At 48.1% G+C, this 20,370-nt stretch overlaps 3 protein-coding genes across 3 annotated transcripts; 2 read left to right on the top strand and 1 right to left on the bottom strand.

Annotated features, from left to right (window-relative positions):
- Positions 1-1,313: 1,313 nt before the first annotated feature.
- On the top strand, positions 1,314-3,653 carry L3040_005957 (uncharacterized protein; the record flags this gene model as incomplete). Its single annotated transcript, XM_007291404.1, has 3 exons — positions 1,314-2,010; positions 2,208-2,684; positions 2,758-3,653. The coding sequence occupies 3 exons, from the start codon at positions 1,314-1,316 to the stop codon at positions 3,651-3,653; spliced, it is 2,070 nt and encodes a 689-aa protein (XP_007291466.1).
- A 5,989-nt stretch (positions 3,654-9,642) lies between these two features.
- L3040_005956 (uncharacterized protein) lies at positions 9,643-9,991 on the bottom strand (the record flags this gene model as incomplete). The annotated part of the gene is made up of 3 exons (XM_066155928.1): positions 9,643-9,778; positions 9,846-9,860; positions 9,933-9,991. The coding sequence occupies 3 exons, from the start codon at positions 9,989-9,991 to the stop codon at positions 9,643-9,645; spliced, it is 210 nt and encodes a 69-aa protein (XP_066011242.1).
- Positions 9,992-11,089: 1,098 nt separating this feature from the next.
- L3040_005955 (uncharacterized protein) lies at positions 11,090-13,387 on the top strand (the record flags this gene model as incomplete). The annotated part of the gene is made up of 5 exons (XM_007291406.1): positions 11,090-11,230; positions 11,539-11,879; positions 11,947-12,088; positions 12,153-12,564; positions 12,666-13,387. 5 exons carry the CDS (start codon positions 11,090-11,092, stop codon positions 13,385-13,387), a joined length of 1,758 nt encoding a protein of 585 aa, XP_007291468.1.
- Positions 13,388-20,370: the final 6,983 nt, after the last annotated feature.

Here is a 20,370-nt window from a genome sequence, read left to right as displayed (position 1 = left end):
GGCAAGAGTGGTTTAGGTACACCCCGTGATGCGATGGCTGGACTAAGCTGGTACCCAGTCCCTTTCAGACATGGATAGGTAGTAATAGCTCGGAATTTTTTATTTTTTTTCCACCAAAGGGAAGGACGTAGAGGTAGGATTAGAAAGAAGTGGGTTGAGGTGAAGAAATGTGTGTATATGTATATATACATTCAGCAAAGATCATTGAATAGTTGTACTTCTGCTTAGCACCCAAGACTTGTATCAGACGTACCGCCACGCCTCGACAGCTGGGTAGGATGCTTAGCTACTTATTTATATAAATAAGTATCTAGGGACGCGAAAGAAAGATGCATGAGGAAAGTCAGCCAGCTTGTTCGCATGTATAGATTATAAATCTCACCTTCTCCCTTTTATATTGTTGACATTCCAGTGCTTCCAAAGCCAAACGTTTGCACCATCTGATCTGAGACAATAGAGTAGGGCCGAATGATCGCTACTTTTCCTTTCTTACCAAGCAACATCGCATTTCCGTAGAGCATTTCATCACCGCTATATAGCGATGCATCATTCTGTTGCGAGTTATTCCGTAGCGTGTGGATTCGGATAATTCCAAGTTATGAGAAATCAATAGTTTCAAAACATGTCTATCATTCCTCGTTAGCAGCCTTTGTCCCTGTCGTTCTCGACCCTTTCTTGATCTTTCCCGCCACTCCCGCCCAGCCGAGAGAGAGTATTTAGCAGATCAAGCTTTCATGCCCGGCCCGCCGCGTCGCCGGAATGAGTTGTTTTTGATTCCATCCTTCGCTCACGAGGCCACGTTTCACTGTAGAATATACCGTGAGTTGAATGATTATTGATTATAATAAAAATAAATAGCTCGAGAAAGTGCGAAACAGAGATAAGAGAGAAAAGATGGATGAAAGGATGAGAAATGCATTGTGCAGCTATCAATCGATATCTTTGTCAGCATGACGCAGTTGAGCTAACTAGCACGGATATCCCGGATGCCGATGCCGACGGGGTGAAAAACAAGCGAATTCCCCTCAAGTGCAGCTTTAACCCAGTTTAAGGTGTTTGGTCGGCTTCTGCTCTAACGTCACTGCGTCGACAGCGGCAGACCCTTTTCATCATCCATCGGTGCGGATTGTTATCGCCGCATCCTTCACTCATCGACAGGCAGGACGGACAGCTATTGTTTCAGCACTCACTCACTCACTCACTCCCTTACTACCACTACTACTGCCACTACCTTCGCGCTCAGCGCTATTCCATTCCCTCCTTCTTTAATATAATACCTACCTACCTACCTCTCTCTCTCCATAGCCAATGCAATGGCCGACCGGAACCCCAACCACAACCACCCCCAGCTCAACGTCCCCGATCCAAACCCGGATTTCCAAGACGCAGTCCCCGGCCGAGTGAGGACCGATTCACCAAGGAGTCAGGGCTCTAGCATTCTCTCCCCCGTCACAGTAGGCAGCGCACCCGAACGACCGCGCGCTTACGGCCGCCGCCCTTCGATCCGCATCCGCCGCCTCAGCTCTGTGCAGAATTTCAGGCCAGGTGCCTGTCCCGTCGAAGGGACCAGCACGCTGGATTTCGCTCCCGGCACAGCTTCGAATGACGGCAATCGCAACGGGAATGCGGATCTCGCGGGCGCAGGAGAGGGCGTGAGGCGGAATCGCAGCTTCTCGGATCCGCATAGGGGGGCGCTGACGTCGAGCTTGGCCGCGGGCAGGTGCGAACGTTATATGCCGGATGTAACGGAGGAGCCGACAGCGAAACCGGCGGCTGGTCCGAGGGAGAAGGAGACGTCAAGGGTGCAGTTTCCCGATGAATCGGTGTCGGCGAGAAGGGAGGCGGGCGACAGGAGGCCGATCAGTCAGCCGACGGCGAGTTTCTGGAGGCCCTTGAGGAGGGCGCGGACGAATATTGAAGGGAGAACGGAGAGAGATCGTGGAGAGCAGGCCGTGGGCAATGGACATGCAGAGTACGAAGCGGATTTGGTTGATCTATTGGATCTTGTTGGTAAGCTTTCCCGGCATATTCCCTCCTTCACTGCCCTGTTTAAACTTCCCTTTCGCTCGGATTCGAATTTGAGTTTTGAGTTCTGAGTTCTGGAGCTTGAGAGTTTAAGCGACTCTTGGTATTGAAATTGAGTTTCGAGATTTGGTCTTGGGAGTGCGGTGGCTGTCAGTCTTGATATTTATTGACACTTCCCGCAGACCCAGAGGTCTCGACCCTGCAAACTCTCACCAATGTGCAAAACTCCCTCTTCGTCCCTGATCTTGGGAGATACCTTAATCGACGACCGACGTATAATCTGACCAGACGGCCTACGAAAGACGACAGCACGACATCCAGCGATGATGATACGGGCTTCATGGTTGCCCCGAAAGACGAGGCGCGCCCAGCAGCGAGGAGGATGGCATCGGGTGCGACGCTGAATACGATAAGCTCTAATGTGAATGAGAATTACTACGCGGTGCTACCGCACGGCGTTCGGCTTTCTGATTGGAGCGAGGAAGAGAAATTGGAACTGAATGACCATGTCAGGCATATGCTGCATTCACGGCGTTCGAAATTCAAGAGGAGCATGAAGGGCTTCAAGCAATACGTTTCGAAACCCCTTGGGTTTTTTGTCACTCTCTACGCGGTATTAATCACCGCCTTCGGACTCGCTTGGGTCCTCTTCTTGATTGGTGCGCTCCTATCCCTCATCTCTCTCTCCATTATGTTTGTGTCTGTTGTATGACTGGTGCTGACTTACTCCAGGCTGGGTCAATGTCAGCGGCTCCCGCAAGGAATACATGATCAACGTAATCGACAACGTCCTCGTGGCCCTCTTCGCCATAGTGGGTGACGGCCTGGCCCCCTTCCGCGCCGTAGACACTTACCACATGTGCTTCATCGCCCACTACCACCGCCTAACCTGGCGCCTGCGGCGGGAAAAATCCCTCCCCAAGCTCGCCAACGATTCAGACCTCCCCGCTGTCCAGCCCGAAGAAGTGCAAGACGTGGAGAAGCAAGAATTTTCAGTCCTGAGCCCGGAGCAGGTTGAGAAGCTGCAGCACCACCAGCAGAAATTCGCCAAGAGTCATAGTTTCTACAAGCCCCACGAAACCTCCACCCATTACGCGTTTCCCCTGTGGATGCTAGTCGCGATCGTGGTGTTGCTCGACTGCCACTCCATCCTCCAAATCTCACTAGGATTGTGCACGTGGACCATCTCCTACCACGTCCGGCCCTTCGCCCTCACGACGGTGATCCTGTGCTGTAGTATCACTGTCAACACCACGGCGGGCATCCTGATCACTGTCGGCGACCACAAGACGCGCAAGAAGGACGTGCGGGAGAGGATGGTCCGACAAGACCTGACGGCCGACGCCATCAGGAAGATGGAGAAGAAGCGGCGGCACGAGCTCAAGAAGGCCGGACTCATCCGCGACGGGGAGGAGGAGGAGAGCGCGCTTGATGTCCCGGACTCGGAGGGGGAGGGGAAGAGGGAGAAGGAGGGAGAAAGCGAGCTGGTGAGGAGGATTGATCCTGGTGCTGACAGTTTGGTGAAGGCTAGTCGAAGTCTTAAGGGGAAGAGCGGGACAAGAGGCAAAGTGGAGAATGGGGAGAAGGATGTAGTAGTAGAGGGAGAAGGTAAGGAGGAAAGTAAATAAGTAAGCAATTAGGTGTGTAATGTGTCTATACACTGGATGAAAAGACATTTTATGGAGATTCGTTCGTCAATTGAGAGATCAATACGCGATTGATAAACTCAACCCCCCACCCCTCCACCTTTTTTTTTTTCTCTTTCCCCCCCTCATCCGCAGACATAGAGTAGTCATATAAATGAGCCGGCTAATATTGTATCACCCTGGACTCGAGCAACTACATACATAGGTACATACGTATATACATATAATACCAATCTTGATTGATCGCCATCCATTCCATTCTATACTCTTTGTTCTCCTCACTTTCCTTATTCGGATTTTAGACTTACTTTCTGTCTGTGTTCTTATTGATATTTATCTTTTGGAGAGGAAGAGGAGAAGAGGGGGAAGATACGGTGGTGAAGGGGTAGGGAAGGGGTAGGGAAGGAAGAGAGGGTTCAATCAATGAATCTGCTGCCGCTAGCTGCCCGATTTAAAAGAAAAAAAAAGAAAAAAAAAAGAAAAAAAAAAGAAAAAAAAAAAGAAAAAAAAACATAATACTAATTAATACTAATTAATACTAATACTAATACTAATACTAATACTAATACTAATACTAATACTAATACTAATACTAATACTAATACTAATACTAATAATAATGATAATAAGTGCAAAACTCATCGCGAAGCCCATGATAAACGGGATGCTCTAAGATCCTACACGATAAACCCAGCTTAATGTTAAGAAGGATCTCAGATCGCTACTATACAAAGCGATTATTCCTCTTCACATATCGTCAAGCACAAAAAGCAGAGCAAAGCAGATAGATATATGTTTTCTTATAGGTAAAAGTTGAACCCAAACTAAACTAAACCAGACCAGACTAAACCAAACCAAACTAATCTAAACCAAACCGGTAAGCGACTCGCGAGCGAGACGCCAGCCAATTATCCAACCAACTAATCAAACAACCATTTATCTAGCTATCTAGCGATCTATCTATCTACTTATCTATCCACTTATCTCTTAAGTTTTCCCAAGCCGAACAATACAATAACGACCACGGGACCACATTCTGCTTCTTCCGCTGATACAATACGAGCCCGTTCCCTTTGCATGCAATTGATTGCGCTTCTCTCTGATGATGCACGCATCCATCGATCGATCCATCGATCGATCGCTCACTTTCTATCCGCTCCGTTTGTCCGGCTCGCTACCGCGTAGCGAGCGACAGCTTACCCAGCAGTGCGGCCTCCTCGGCGAGACTTTTTCGCTGCCGCAAGCTGGCTGGCTGGCTGGCCGACTTTCTCTCTCTCTTTCCCTCTCCCCCCCTCTTCACTCACTCTCTCTCTCCCCTTCTCTCACTTTCTCTCCACACATATATACACATATATACAAATCTATATACATATATACACATATACATAAATATATAAAATCATTAATCTATATCCAGCTATAAAATATCCTTTGAAAGAGACGATACTAATGCCAACAACCCCAACCCCAACCCCAAGACAAAAAGAACAAAAAGAACAAAAAGACAAAAAGAACAAAAAGAATCATACCACCATCATCTCCTCCTCTCGGGGTAGAGAACTTTCGATCCCTCTCCTACCTGCATGCATGCATGCATGCATGCGAAACAGAACAGAATAGAGCAGAACAGAACAAAATAAAATAAAATAAAATAAAATAAAATAAAACAGAACAGGTAGACAGACAGACAAAGTGATCACAATCCTATACATTTAAAAAAAAAAAAAAAAAAGAAAGAAAAGAAAAGAAAAATAAGAGGAGAGGGTACAAAAACAAGGACGAAAGAATGAGCGAAGAAGGGTTGTGACATGATAAGGTACACATACCTAGGTACACATAGGTACACCGGTAAACACACGTGTATCTACTGCCGGTGATTACCTAGCTATAGCGCCTCTTCTCTAGGCAATAGTTCCAGTAACCGATCAGTGTGATAGAGCAGCGGATTAGGTTTTGATTTTGATTTCGAGTTCGAGGCTACGATTGCTGCCCTATCTGTACGTCGGACATACATACATACATACATACATACGTTTATACTTACATGCTCCTTAAGCAGCAGGATTTTTGATTCCTCTTCCGATCTAAAATCCCGTTGCCAGTTGCCATTGCCATTGCCGTTGCCACTCCCTGAACCTGTTTCCATCCCACTTCCCAGATATCGTAAACATGATGGCGTGAAGGAGGTGTCAAGCCAATTGATGCCTTTCTTGCCTTGCCCAAGCCCTCATTTCGTTTCGTTTCGTTTCGTTTTCGTTTTCGTTTCGTGGAGGAGTGGAGTGGAGTGGATGCTAGGAGAGATTGGACGTTCGTGCTGTGTAGGTGCAGCGAAGAAGGGTGAAGAAGAGATTATTTCTTCTTGGTGTCATTTATCGCCTTGTGTCGATACCAAATGCTTGCTTGCAGATCGAAATGTTAGATGCCAGAGGTGGACGTCTAGGATAGGAGATCCGAGATGGATGGGCAGTATGGCGAAGGAGAGGGTTGGGTTAGAATGTGTTGGACGCGCAGGGGGGAGGGCAATGGTCGAGATGTCTGTTGCAAATTTGTTTCAGCGCCTGGTGTCTATCCGTCTGGTCTGTACATTGACGGTGATAGGTGTCCGGCTGATTGGAAGAAGGAGATGGTGCAGTTTGTAAGTGGATAGATGCCTGTCATTGTGACTGCTGCCGGTCTTAGTTGTCGTTGACGTGAGGAGACCCTTCTATCCATCCTTTCTTCCGTCCTTTCTTCTGTCCTTCTTCCCTCCCTTCTGCCACCGCTCTCTGAATCTCTCCCTCTTTCCCTCTCTCCCTCTCACCACCCTTCACCTCCATCCTCTTCACCACACAGCAAGATCCCCCACCTCCCTGCCCCTGCCCTTGCCCTTTCCCGCCCCCCTCCTCCCCAGACTCGAATGGCATGCTGCCCGCCCTCCCATCATCCATCCCACCCGTAGCCCCCGCTAGACGGCAATCTGCCGGGTATTCTGCTTCTTCAAGGCGATCCCCATCAGCGACGCGAAGCCAACGGCGATGATGACCGCGCAGAGGGAGATGAGCACGATGGGGAGCGTCTGCAGCATAGCGTTGGTCTTTTTTCCTTAGAGGGAGAGTTTGTGTCTGGTTCGATTCGAGTGGATTTTGGTGTGTGCGTGTGTATGTGTGTTTGTGTTAAGGTCGAGAAATTTGGCGGGGGTCGATAGTGAAAGTAAGGTGAAGTGAGGTGACCGGGTAGACAGCTTGAATGAACGAGTGAATAGTAACCGAGATGGTATCTATCCTATCAGCTGTACGAGAAGACAATGATAGTAACGATGAATCGATTGATGGATGGAAATGCCCGAACCTGGAAACGATCGAAGGGGGAGAGATCCGTGGAGAGAGAAGATCAAGCGCACGTCGATACCGGTAGAGAGGTGTACCTACCTACTCTGTATATCCACCGGTCATGACGTCAGCCACATACCCACGGCTCGTATCTCCGTATATCATCAGCCTGCATGCATATACGCATATACGCATATACAGTACGTACGGAAGTACGAGAGTAGCGTCCCAAGGGAGGAAATGGGGAAATCAGATACGAAAACCACAACTGCAAACGGAAGAAAATCAAAACTTGGGGGGAGACTAGTAGGTACGATACTAGGCCACGGTTTAGCTCGTGGTCGGCCTCAATGGAACGCAAGGGCGGCGGGAATGCAGAATCTGGTTCATTTTTAGAGTGTCGGCTGGGGTTTCTTTGGCTGTATACGTAGATAGATACAGGTACAGTACAGGTACAGGTATAAGTAAAGGTACAAGCTTTCCTTGGAAGGAAAGGGGAAAGTGTGGGTAGGTAGATATTGACAAAGTATATACAGTATGAAGAGTTGGATTGCTCTCGAATTGGGTATGTTCAACGTTGAAAAAGCTCTGCTCGGCCCTAGCTATAACTAGCCAACAGGATGACGTTGATGATGATCATGATACCGGTAATGATACGTATAGTCGATTTTGCTGGAGCCGAGACATGCATATAGACCCCGTATACGGAAATATAACCGATATCTCGGGCGGACGTCGCGCCAACCTGTCACCGGGGCTGCTCGGCGCTGATATCTTTTCCCCCTTCTGTCCATCATTGTACGGTGTCCATTCGTGCCCGGGCTACAAACCAGGTATCAGGCACCTTCTCGTCTTGTCAAAGGCTTGAATTGACGTGTTTCAATTGCTTGATGGACCAGAAGCTTCTCACGGCCCGAAACACGAAAAACGCAATTCGGCGTGGAAAGAGAAACTGTGTTTCTTTCATCGTCGGCTCGGGCTTGGATTGAAACTCTGGGCAGTGGCATTGCCGGATTTTTTCCTTGCTGGTGTATATACGGAATCATGGGGGATTGGCGAGGCTGGAAGGTGCAGGAAGGAGGGATAGAGGATAGAGAAGAAGGTTGCTCTGAAGCTACTCTCCCCCCCCATGAATAAATGTCGAAAGTATAATTTCGCAAGGGATCTTACCAAGGCTTAAACCAATCAACTTATAAGGATTCGGCTTTGAAAAGTATCTTTGAACCGGTTTTTAGTCTATATAGTGGAGTTGACAAGGCTTTGAGCCATTAAGAAACCACCGCTCTATGATTTATGGGCCTAAACTGGGTCCGACATTTATTCATGGGGGGGGGAGAGTACCGGTAGAGAAGACAAGCACTGATGGAAGGATCCAATTAAAGCTTGACTCGGACAAGACCTGCCACTACGCAGGGCACGGCACTTGGCCAGAAAACGCAAAAGACGGTACAACAAACAAATAAACATACGTATATACGATACAATACGACCCCCGTCAGAAAAAGATACTGACGCTCGGAACGGGCCAAAAAAATCAAGATGTGGGTAGCCTTCGGCCGAATTTATTTACTTGCTGATATACATGTATTTACATCGATAGAAAAATAAGGCAAAACTCATCTGGGAGCCCAGAGTGACCGACCGGGGTCACCTGGGGTTCCGGTTTACAAACATAACGGAATAGGTTTTCCGGCGAACTCAGTTAACTGAGAGCTCTCAATGCCCTCGGCTCACTTCGAGGTTTCAGTTGACAACCGAATTGAAAAGGTTTTTGCGTACCTGCTCCTCTCCATTTTCGTCGAAAGAGCAGGGCTATGATTGGATCAATCGGCTAGTGTCAAGATGGTCTCACAGTTCGTTATGCGTGAGCTTAAGCCATTGAGTCGGTATGACACTTCGTCGACTGGTGCCTACAATACTAGGACAAAAGTGTTTGGATAGTAGATAGATTGCTGTCCGGTCGGTAGGCGAGAAACTTCCCTTGCTCTGGCTTCCGTACATGTCGCCATGCTATGTCATCTATTCCGTCGTAGTAGTAGTACTACTAGTAGTAGTAGTAGCAACATTTATCTATATCATGGGCGGTATGAGTCTTCGGTATAATTTTCTAAGTTCACTTACTGATTTCCTCAGTGATCCTCCGGAATGAAAAAAGGGAGAGTGATGGGACTGGCCGTGTTTGAGTATAGTATGAGCCCGGATGGCACATCTCTCCAAGCTCGTAGTAGTTGCTGGATACCTCTGAACATATGGCAAGATGAAACGGATCGATATTTGACTGGCGGAAACGACAAAATCGCGAATGCAAAGTGTTCGCTGTCCCTCATTCAGATCAAGCCAAGCATCGACTGACAATCCACGGCGGACGAGAAAGGAAGTGAAACCATCAAGTTTGATAATGATGTGACGAACTTCTTATTCGATTCTGTGCTATGCCCGGAAGCATCATCCCCGGACCCGGGATCCGGAAGTCATCATATCAGGAGATCCCGAAAAAGATCATGGAGAGACGGAAGTTCCGTCGGAACTCTCTTACGCTCTTTCTGTGACACCACACCTTTCATACTAGTCAAACCGCAACCACCTCCGTACGGAGTATACACAGGTACATAAGGTATACACCCCCCGTGACGGTCCAGCTCCGCCGACGGCAAGGCTTGGCCCTATGCCATGTTCTCTCTGAACCACCACAGCACGTACTCACCACGGACCCAATTCAGTATACGTCCCGATTCCCGATTCCCACAGTACAGAATCCCGGGCCCCGGGTCGCACTCGGCCATGTTGACCCTAACAAGTCTATACAGTACCAGACAGTCAAAATCTAGAGAGTCACTTCCGCACCTGATCAAAATGAAACACGAACCTGTTATGATCGCACCTAGCGATTGCCTCGGGAAGATGCCGATGCCTAGTTTTGAACTAATTTGAAGGTGTCCCTATAACCAAGTACCGGTACGGTCCTTGCTCACCGACGAAACAAGCCTGGTCAAGATTGCTGATGGAATGCATACTGTTCGACGTAGCCGAGTCGAGATTGTGAAGGTGGCGGTGATGCGTTAGAAAAGTAGGTACGCAAGGCGGCGACGAGGTCGCGTTCTCGGCTTTGATTCCGACCATCTATCTATCTGCGCTTCTTGAGCACGGCACGCACATTATGAGCTACGATGCTCCACCGTACCCACCGCACGCGCAATCTGCATCACAGTCGCGGATCGTGTACCGCGTGGAGCAGGCACGTGATCGTGCCGGAGCCCATTGCACGAAAAGGTTATACAAGTAAATTGTGCGAAGCATTTCGAAACCTTCGTTTTGCAACCAGATCGAAAGGATCTGGTGGCTCGATTTCGCCGCAGCTATGTTTATTTTGCGCATTCAATGCATTGCAATTGCAATTGTGATCGTGATCGTGATCGTGATCCTCAGCCTTTTTGGGAAAAGAAGCGAGAATCGAGATTGGAAAAAGTCGTCTGAATCTATGGAGTGGATAGGTAGTAGCTTCGATAGGGGTACTAGGTACTACTACTACTACGTATATGGCTCTGCATTGACTTCGACTGAGAAGCCAGGGCTGACGCGGGGGGTACATCCCAGGAAGTCAAATTCCCCGAGTCGACGAGTCCCGAGGTCCTGGGATCCCTCCTTCCCGTTCCCTCTCTTCTCTCTGCCGTCGTGCGCAGTACAGCCACCGGAGCGAGACACAGGACAGCCGTCAACCCCCCCAAGAGGCGCTGATCGGATCGAATCAGATCCAACTACAACCAAAAAGTAAAAACCTCGTACCGGTACAACACTGCCTTCACTGTCTTCACTGCCTTCACTGCCTTCACTGCCTTACGAGAACTTGCTCAGGGCAGTTGAAATCTAATTAAGATGAATGGGACGCACCTGGGCGAAGAGCTACCGGTACTGTAGTGGAAGGGGGTGATCCCAGCGAGGAGCCGGATAGACTTTGGTCGCATTTTGACGAATCCCGCTACACTACGCTACACTAGACAGATCTCCATAGCCGGACAGCCCAGCAGGGTCCAAGTCGTGCGCAGCTTACGATTGGGGGCCCGGAAATACCATCTGGAAATACCATCTGGAACTACCTCGAACTATACCACCATGTGTGCGAGCACCGACGACGACGAGCCATGGGGCTCTCCTGGGAGAATCTCCATTTCCAAGACACTGGCATCGGAATGTCATGGAACCCATGGAACCGCGTCGGGCACCCAGAGTATGGGATGGGCATTAGATAAGGCTGTCGACATCATTCAAAGGGCCAAATTTTGAACGCTCGGAAGGGACCTGATCTGGCGACTCACTTTCGCTCCAAATTTCAGCTTTGAAATACACTCTCTTTATATTTGCCCAGGCCCAGTTAATATGTTGTTCGATTCACCTGTCTTTTGCGTCCTGGCCATCTTCGTCGCCGTCGCGCTGGGCAGTGCAGAGTGGCCTCCCCAAGAGGATCCGCGAATCGACCTAGGCTACGAGCTCCACCAGGGCCAATTTAACGAACGTACCTCCTCTTGTCTGCGCACACACATCCATACTAACAGCGACCCCAGTCCACCGGCCAATTCTACAACTTCTCCAACATTCGCTACGCCGCTCCGCCGCTGGGCAATCTGCGCTTCGCACCGCCGAGCGCACCGACGACGAGGGGGGTGCTCAACGACGGTTCCCGACGCGCCATCTGCCCGAACGCAACCCCGGGATGGAGCGCCACGATGGTGAAGTGGCTGACGGAAGGCATTGGGAGTCTCGATATCCCGGCCGGGTACACGCCGCCCAACGTGACGAGGGGGGCGCCGGGCCTACCGGACGAGGGCGAGGACTGCTTGTTCCTGGATATGTTGGTGCCGAGGAGGGTGTTTGATGAGAATATGAAGATGAAGGGGGCGCCGGTGTGAGTTGCTTACCTCGCCATCAACTTTCTATTAACGGATGTAACTGACGGGAGCTGGATGATGAAGCGTTGTCTGGATCCACGGCGGTGGGTATACCATGGGCTACAAGACGCAATATGGTAGCGGTGTTGGCCTCCTGAACGCCAGTCAGCGAGATGAGAAGGAAGGAGTGATATACGTCGCGATCAACTACCGTCTCGGGGCCTTTGTGTGTCCCCGACTCCTCTCCCACGCCAGCTCGCGTGGTCAGGTTGCTGATGATTGCGTCGCAGGGCTTCCTCTCCAGCAAAACGTTTGAACGCGACCAGGGCACCCCCAACGTTGGGCTCCTCGACCAACGCTTCGCCCTGCAGTGGGTCCAGAACAACATCGCCAAGTTTGGCGGCGATCCGGGTCGCGTGACCGTGATGGGAGAATCCGCCGGCGGGGGCAGCATCATGCATCAGATTACGGCCTACGGGGGAAAAGGCCCCGAAGCAAAGGCGCCCTTCCAGCAGGCGATTGTGCAGAGTGGTGCCTTCCTGCCTGTCCCGGGCATGGAACGCCAGGAGGCCATCTACGCCAGGTTCCTGAGCCTCGCGGGCGTGCAAACCCTGGCCGAGGCGCGCCAGCTGCCCACGGCGGACTTGCAGTTTGTGAATCTGATGATGCTCGGGGAGGCGAAGTACGGGGATTTTGTATTCAGTACGTCCATCCGTCCGTTCTTGGGCTTCTTTCCCGCCAGCCTGTTACTTCAACCCCTCTCCCCGTTCCGTTGGGGCAATCGTATTGACCGAACGCGCTAGATCCCGTGGTAGACGGCACGTTCGCGCCCCAGCTCCCCGGCAAGGCGCTGCTCGACGGCAGCTTCGACAAGTCGCTGCACCTCATGACGGGCCACAACCTGGAAGAAGGGCTGATCTTCACCTCGCCCTTTGTCTTCACGCCCGAGACGTTTTCGCAGAACGTCGTGGACGTCTCGTTCCCGGACGCGGACCGCACCAACGCCTCGGACTACATCCTCAACACGCTCTACCCGGACGTCCTGGACGGGAGCCTCGGCTACACGAACCCCGTGTCGCGCGGGGCCGCCATCGTCTCGGAGGCCCTCTTCTCGTGCAACGCGCAGTACCTCAGCAAGGCCTTCTCCTCCCTGCAGAAGCCCGGGGGAGAGGCACCGGGACCGGGACCGGGAGAGGGGGGCCGGGTGTGGAGTTACCTATTCAGCGTGCCGCCGGCACTGCACGGCGACGATGTCATGTACACGTTTTACGAAGGCCCTGCTGCGGCCGTCAAGAACGACACGTTGGCGGTGATGATGCAGCGCTACTTCATGAACTTCGTTGCGGGCGGCGACCCGAACGGAGAGGGGCTGCCGGCCTTTGGGACGTACAGCAGCGAGGGCACGGCGGTGGAGGCGGGCGGGGTCGGCATGCTGATGGAGTTCGGGCTGAACCGGACGGAGATGCGGGTCGATAACCTGCCGGCGGAGAGGTGTGGGTGGTGGCAGCAGGCATTGTACGTCTGAATCTCTGCTCTCAGCCGGACCGGACCGGACCGGACTGGACTCGAGCTCCAAGGATGTAATGTATAAAATGTATATAACGCATATAAAAAAAATCTTCGAAACACCACCCAAAACGGCTTTCGATGTCTATCTCTTGTCTCTGACCACCTCTTGTGATACCTGCGCCCGGCCAGTGCTGGCGTCAGTACCCACGGCTAGCGGTGTACTTATTACACCCGCCTCTCTACGCCCTCCGCCGCTTCGAACCTCCACTCGGCAGCTGGCAGCCGCTCTGAATCCATGGAAAAGGATTAGATGGGAATAAATAGATAGATAGATAAATGAATGAATCAGATAGATGTAAATAGATAAGCTATCTTGGCAATCCAGCCGAGGAGAGTAAGGTAAGGTGAGGTGAGGTAAGGTGAGGAAGGTAGTTACGACGATTGTTCACCTACCTACTGTACTAGGGTACTTACTACGAAGCGCTGTCTGTTTTTTCTGCTTTCTTTTTGGGGGGGGGGGGGGGGGGGGGGTGATGTGTTAAGGGTGGTGGTGGTGGTGGTGATGGTGATGGTGATGGTGATGGTGATGAGGAGTTGGTGGTGATAAGGAGTTGATGGTGATGGTGGTGGTGGTGGTGATGTTGATGTTGGTGTTGAAGAATGGGTCTTTGGGAGGGGTGGTGTTGGTGCTGGGATTGTTGATGTGGGTGGATAGAGGGATGGATATAGCAACTCCTTGACAAAAAAAAAAAAAAAAAAGGTTTAAAAAAAAAAAACGTCCGTCACTTTTGAATCTCCTTCTTCGTTTTGTTTTTGTTTGTTGTGAGTTGTGAGTTGTGGGTTGTATGCTGATTTTAAAAAATGAAGAGGAGAAGGAAGAAGGAAGGAGAGAAGGAGAAGGGAAGGAGAGAAGGAGAGAAGGAGAGAAGGAGAGAAGGAGAGAAGGAGAGAAGGAAAGAAAAAGAAAAGAAGGAGAAAACTAAAGAAAAAGAAAAAAAAAGAGAAAAAAAAGAAAAAAAAAAAAAAAAAAAAAAAAAAAACGAAAAGAAAAAGAAAAGAAAAGAAAAAGAAAACGAAAAGAAAAAGAAAAGAAAAGAAAACGAAAACGAAAAGAAAAGAAAAAGAAAAAAAGGCAAGGGAGAAAGAAAAAAAATGAAAAAAATGAAAAAAATGAAAAAAAATGAAAAAAAATGAAAAAAAAATGAAAAAAATGAAAAAAATGAAAAAAATGAAAAAAATGAAAAAAATGAAAAAAATGAAAAAAATGAAAAAAATGAAAAAAATGAAAAAAATGAAAAAAATAAAAGAAAAAGAAAAAAAAAATAAGATTTGCGATAAAAAAGGGAAAAGGCTAGATATAAGAGATGGCAAGAAGGGCTTAGTTCAATCGACTGAAAACATATAAATAAACACGGTATCAGTCTTTATTTCATGTCTTTGCTAATAATAAATAAATAAATAGAAAGGAAAAAAAATTTGGCAAGCGGGAGGAAGAAGGAGGCTCTTATAAATATATCGAATCGATTCGATTGAGTGTACGGAATAGAGCTGGAGCTACCTACGCACGAGCGAATGCGCGCGAGCGTTTATTTATGGGTTTGTGATGAGGTAGAAGTAAAATGAGAATGAAATTGAATGAGATTAGGAATGAAAATGGGATTGGGAATAGGAATGGGCATGATGTTTGGATATCTGTACGGACTGAGGTCGTTTGTGCGGATGTGGGTATGGGTGTTTGCGGATAGCGAGGGATGATTCGTTGGTTTTCCTTATGTGTTTTTTTGCTTTTTTTTTTTTAAAAAAAAAAAAGAAGGGGGAAAAAAGATTTTCTATAGTGTGGATTTGACTTTCGGATGGATGGGATTTTATACATGATTTTTTTTTTTTTTTTTTTGTCTTCCAAGACATCGCTGTATTTCAGAAAAGGTTTTCGAGTTTAAGGGTTAGGGTTGGGATAAGCGCTTGGTGTTGATGTTAATAAATATGATGATGATGATGATGATGATGATGATTAGCGAATAGGATTAGTTGTTTATATATATTGGTTTCTCTATTCTGCTTTAAAAGTAGAGCCGTTTTGAGTGGATAAATTAGATGAAAATAAATAGACTATCTGAAGTAGATAGATAATCTTTATCGTAACCCTGCCGCATCTGGGTACCTCCTTAGCCACGCTTCCTTTTTTTTTTTTTTTTTTTTTTTTTTTTTTCCTTCTTTCCTCTTTTGAACTTCAAGTCTAATCGTCGGCTCGCTTAGGTGGTCCTCCCATCATCTTTAAGACTCGACGATTACATTAGATAGATAAGTAGGTAAGTCAATCAATAAACGGATCCATTCAGAAACTCGCTAAATCCAATTCGCTAATCCATCTACCCATCTCCATCTTCATCCTCGTCCCTTCTTCTTTGCCACTTGCGCAAACTTTTCCTTACTTGTAAATATACGACGAAATCCTACTATCAAACTCCCCTTTCAACCTTAGCCCATCGAAGATACCTATCATCAATGTTATCCGTGTGAGCGAATGATCCCGCGGCGGAAGCACATAATCCGTCCTTATATATCACATCATACATGTCTTTTGATCAGCTGTCACAGAAAACCAACTCCCTTAACGTTGTATAGGATATAGAATACGAAGTGTAGAATAAAATCAAAATGAAATGTTGCGTATGCGAAGAACGAACATTCCGCACCACGGGACGGGTATCGAGAGAGCTGACGACGTCGTCGTCGAGGCCGTTGAGAGATAGACGTACTCTTTTTTTCTTCTTTGTTGCAAAAGAAGGAAGAGGAAATATAAGCCTGAATAGATACTGAGATACTTGAATCCCACAATTTTAAAAAGAATCACTATACTAGTGAGGAAAGACTCCGGCTGATCTACCGCAAAAACGACAATCTCTCTCTCGCGACACTATCTACCATATCAAGATCGTTCGTTCAGTGCAGGTGGTGCGAGCCATTTTTCCAGATTCTGCTAACCGGAGATCCAAACCTCGGTTCTCAAGAACCAGGCTTTGAAAACGGGTACTTGCTGTTTTTGAGAGCTGCACTTCGTTCGTTCTATTGCTAGATTTCAAGACCGAGGGTTCATTACGGGGTGCGAAGTATGAGTATGCTCTGTACTTTCCTCGCGTAAACACTTGTGGGAAGGGATGCTCGAAGATGGGAAAATGGAAAGGGAACGGAAAGCTTGTTTTGATATCAGATTTACTTTCTTAACTTTTGATGGGGGGGGTTTTTTTTTAGGAAGTTTTGGCTTCTGCAACGAAGTGATTCAGACGAGTTCTGAAATCAAAACCGAGGTTTTAAATTCCGAGTTCGTAGTATCTGGCGGGGACTAAGGTGGATCTTAGAGCGAGAGAAGGAAAGGAGGAGATAGGGATGGGAGTGCGACGGCAGTTACGAAGGAGGAAGAAGTGGCGAGGAGGGATGGGATGAGACGAGGAGGGTGGTAGGGGGGAGGGGAGGGGATATCTTTAGTAAATTGATAGATTGGTGAATAGATAGACTGATTGATAGAAAGTAGAGAAAAGCAAGAGCCAAACGATTTGATTCAATAACAAGAAATAAAGAGAGAGACGGAAAGACAGAAAGAAAGGAAAAGAGAAAAAAGAAGTTGATAAGGAAATAAATGACCAGATTGGTCGCTCGCTTGCTACAGAATAGATCAGAAACGATGAAAACAACCGCAGGAGCAAGACAGAGATAATGAAATACATGTATAAGAAGCACAAGAATTATACTAAAAAGCAACTCGTTTTCCTCTCCTCTTTCTCGATACCTACCTACAGAATCAATCAACAAAACCTCCCTCCATCCTCCCTTTCCTTCCTCCCTCCCCCTCGATCTACGAAAGAGATCTCCGGCGTTTCCGTCCGGATACGTATAACCTACCTACCTGCCTCCCCTCTCTTTTCGCGAGACCTACCTCATCTACAAAGCTCCAGAAAGCAAGTAATTAATAGAAGGTGGTGAAACTAGCAAAATATAAATAGCTAAATATGCCTACCTCCCTACAACATTAGCCGCCTTCTCCTTCCCCCCCCCCCCTCCTACCTTTTCCTTTGGTCAAGTTTTGCTAATATTAGAATTAATATATTAGAATTACTCCGCAGAATTCGAAATATGCTTATACTCACTAAAAGCCTTGACGATTTACGATTGATTACTTTGTGCGGCTAGATGTGCGGTATTTCGAGAGTTGATTATTGTTGCGGTCATGATGCGGGATGACGGATCTGATCTGACTACCTTAGTTGACTGACTAGCTGATCTGACCGATTATATAAGAGGCTCTATACCACGACCCTTTACTGCGTAATCTGTACGAGAGTGAACCTGGTGGACCTAGAGCTAATTATCCGTAGGATGATTAAGAAGAAAAGAAGAAAAAAAAGAGAGAGAGAAGAAAGAAGATAGTAGGAAAGAAAAGATTGCTTACTTGCTCTGTAACAAACTGAATAAGATGATACTTGTAAAAAACATATATATATATATATATATATTATATTATAAAAAAAAAAAAAAAGATAAAAAAGAAGAAAAAAAAATTATAAAAGAGAAATATTAATATATACCTATATATATAAATGCCACCCCGGAAAAGAACATGGAATACACACATAAGAAAAGAGAATTATATCGAAAAATAACACCCCTACCCTCTTTTCTTCTCCCGCAATACCTACTTATAGAATCCACCGGTAAAACAAAACAAACCCCCCCCCCCCTTCCCCTTCCCCTCCCCGCCTCCCTCCCTCCCTCCTGAAAAGAAATCTCCGACCCTTCCGTCCGGATACGTACCCTACGTACCCTACGTACCTACCTACTCCCCACCCTCCCCATTACGCCATACTTACCTACCTACCTTACCTGCCTTACCTACCCTACCTAGTAGTACCTCCCCCACCCTACCAACAACTAGGTACTGTACCAAGAACACCTAAACTCACAGCCGATGATTAAAATTAGAAAGAAGAAAAAAAACCAAAACCAGAAACCTTTAAATAAATAGGTATACCGGTACCTACCGGTACCCTACTTACTGGTACCTGTCTCTCCTCCCCCCATTCCCACCCTCCCTCTCCCCCCTCTCCCCTGCCCCCCTCCTTCCCCCCTCCCCCTCCCTTCCCACCCTCCTTCCATAAAGTCACCCTAATATTAGAATTAAATACACACACACACACACACACACATTTAGAAACCCCTCCCTAGAATTCTCCATGTGCTTGCTTATATGTACCTATGAGAAGAAAGAGAAGCCTTGGAAAGGATTCACAATGACTTCGTACATTGGAATGTACTGTAACATGTACCGGTAGAAGGGCTTTTCAAGGGTGGAGCATTGCTTGCGGAGTGAGTGAGTGAGTGAATGATCGGACTGAATCGGACTGGTCTATCTGACTGGTTGGTTGGTAGGCTACGGACAAGAACGATTTGATACTGTGCTGGCGTGACTTGTACGAGCTGCTTCTTGTTGAGGCTATTTATCCGTCGGAAAATATGAAAAAAAAAATATGAAAAAAAAAAAAAAAAAAAAAAAAAAAAAAAAAAAAAAAAAAAAAAAACCTCGCTGCAAAGATCATGTCGAGGTACCTTTTCCGTTGTAAAGCGCCGTACATAAAAAAAGGCATAACAACACCACAAATCCAAGAACGACCACCTCGGGCTCTATGTTTCTGTCTGTTTCGTACTCCGGAGACAGTGTTTAGTCGTTACGAAGGGCGAATAGGCAATGGCGTCCTTTGATTCGCTGATCAAAATACTTCTTACTCACTGTACGGAGTACCGGTACCGTAACTGTTGCGTAGAGGTGGGTTGTTAGTTGGTTGGCGGTGCTGGCGGTGGTGGATACCGGTCGAGCTACTACTTAGGTAGGTAGGTAGCCGAGGGCCGAAAGAAAAAGAAAGCAAAGCACCCGACCGGGCTCGTCGGTTTACCTAACTCCGTACGGGGAGGGGACGGGGGGTGGCGTGGGGGACTCGCGGGGATAAGAATGATAAAGGAACTTTTTCGTACTACGTACTACTATGTACAGCTCGTTTAATCCGAAACCCACTAGCGAGGGCACGAGCAGCGGCACGCAGATTGGCTTCGGACTTGGGGCCTTGGACTCGGACTGGGGGGTTTGGTGCACACTGGTGACACGTAGGATATAAATATTACTACGTAATGGTTGACGGTTGAAGACAGCTACGAGTAGTACCGGTAGTCGTAGTGGTATCTACCGTATCGTTCGACGCCCGTTGATGAAGGATAACGGCTGGCTCACGTGAGATGGATCTAGCTGACGAGCATTCTTCTCTTGTCTGGCTGCTGGAGGGAGGAGGGAGCAGACTCCGTAGATGAGCTCAAGTGGCGTGGCTTGCGGGTCGAGAACCTACGGACAGTGAATACCTCCTTTTACTACGTACTACTAGTTGGACTGGGCATCGAATTTCCCGGCGACCTCGGCAGTGGATGAGTATCGAGCACAGGCCAGACGGGAATTTATGAGGTGGGTTCATCGATCTGGATCTCATTGGATCTGTGGAATCAAGGCGTCATGAAATCCAACTCGGTTGTGCATTTGTTCGCTGTGGTATGCGTCGCAGTAAATGTTCAGCCGATGGACCGGATGTCGTGTCGTGGGAGTCGTCGGCCAGTCGGTCTGTTGCATGAGTGCGTACCGAGAGCGACCGTACCGTACGGTACGTCCAAGATGCGGTGCGACTCGTGTCTGTACGGCCGGACGTCTTGCTGACATTGACCTCCTGAATGTTCGTGTACGCACTGTACGGACGGACCACGCGGAGGCCTACGGTACCGATGCGCCTTGAACCTGGACCCCTAGACGGTCCCCTTCCCTATCCCGGGATCCTGGCTTGGGTGGATGTTGCGAACTTGGGCGTTTGAGACTGGGGTGAACTGGCCAGTCGAGTCGAGTTGAGTCGAGTTGGGGTCGAGTTGCGTTGAGTTGCGTTGAGATGGGTTGAGTTGAGCAGGGTTGAGTTG

This window comes from Drepanopeziza brunnea, assembly GCF_022702325.1.
Source record: "Drepanopeziza brunnea f. sp. 'multigermtubi' strain 214-2 chromosome Unknown ctg10, whole genome shotgun sequence".
In the NCBI taxonomy this organism is placed as follows: domain Eukaryota; kingdom Fungi; phylum Ascomycota; class Leotiomycetes; order Helotiales; family Drepanopezizaceae; genus Drepanopeziza; species Drepanopeziza brunnea.
Note: the sequence above shows the minus strand (reverse complement) of the source record. Positions and strands in the feature narration are given on the sequence as shown.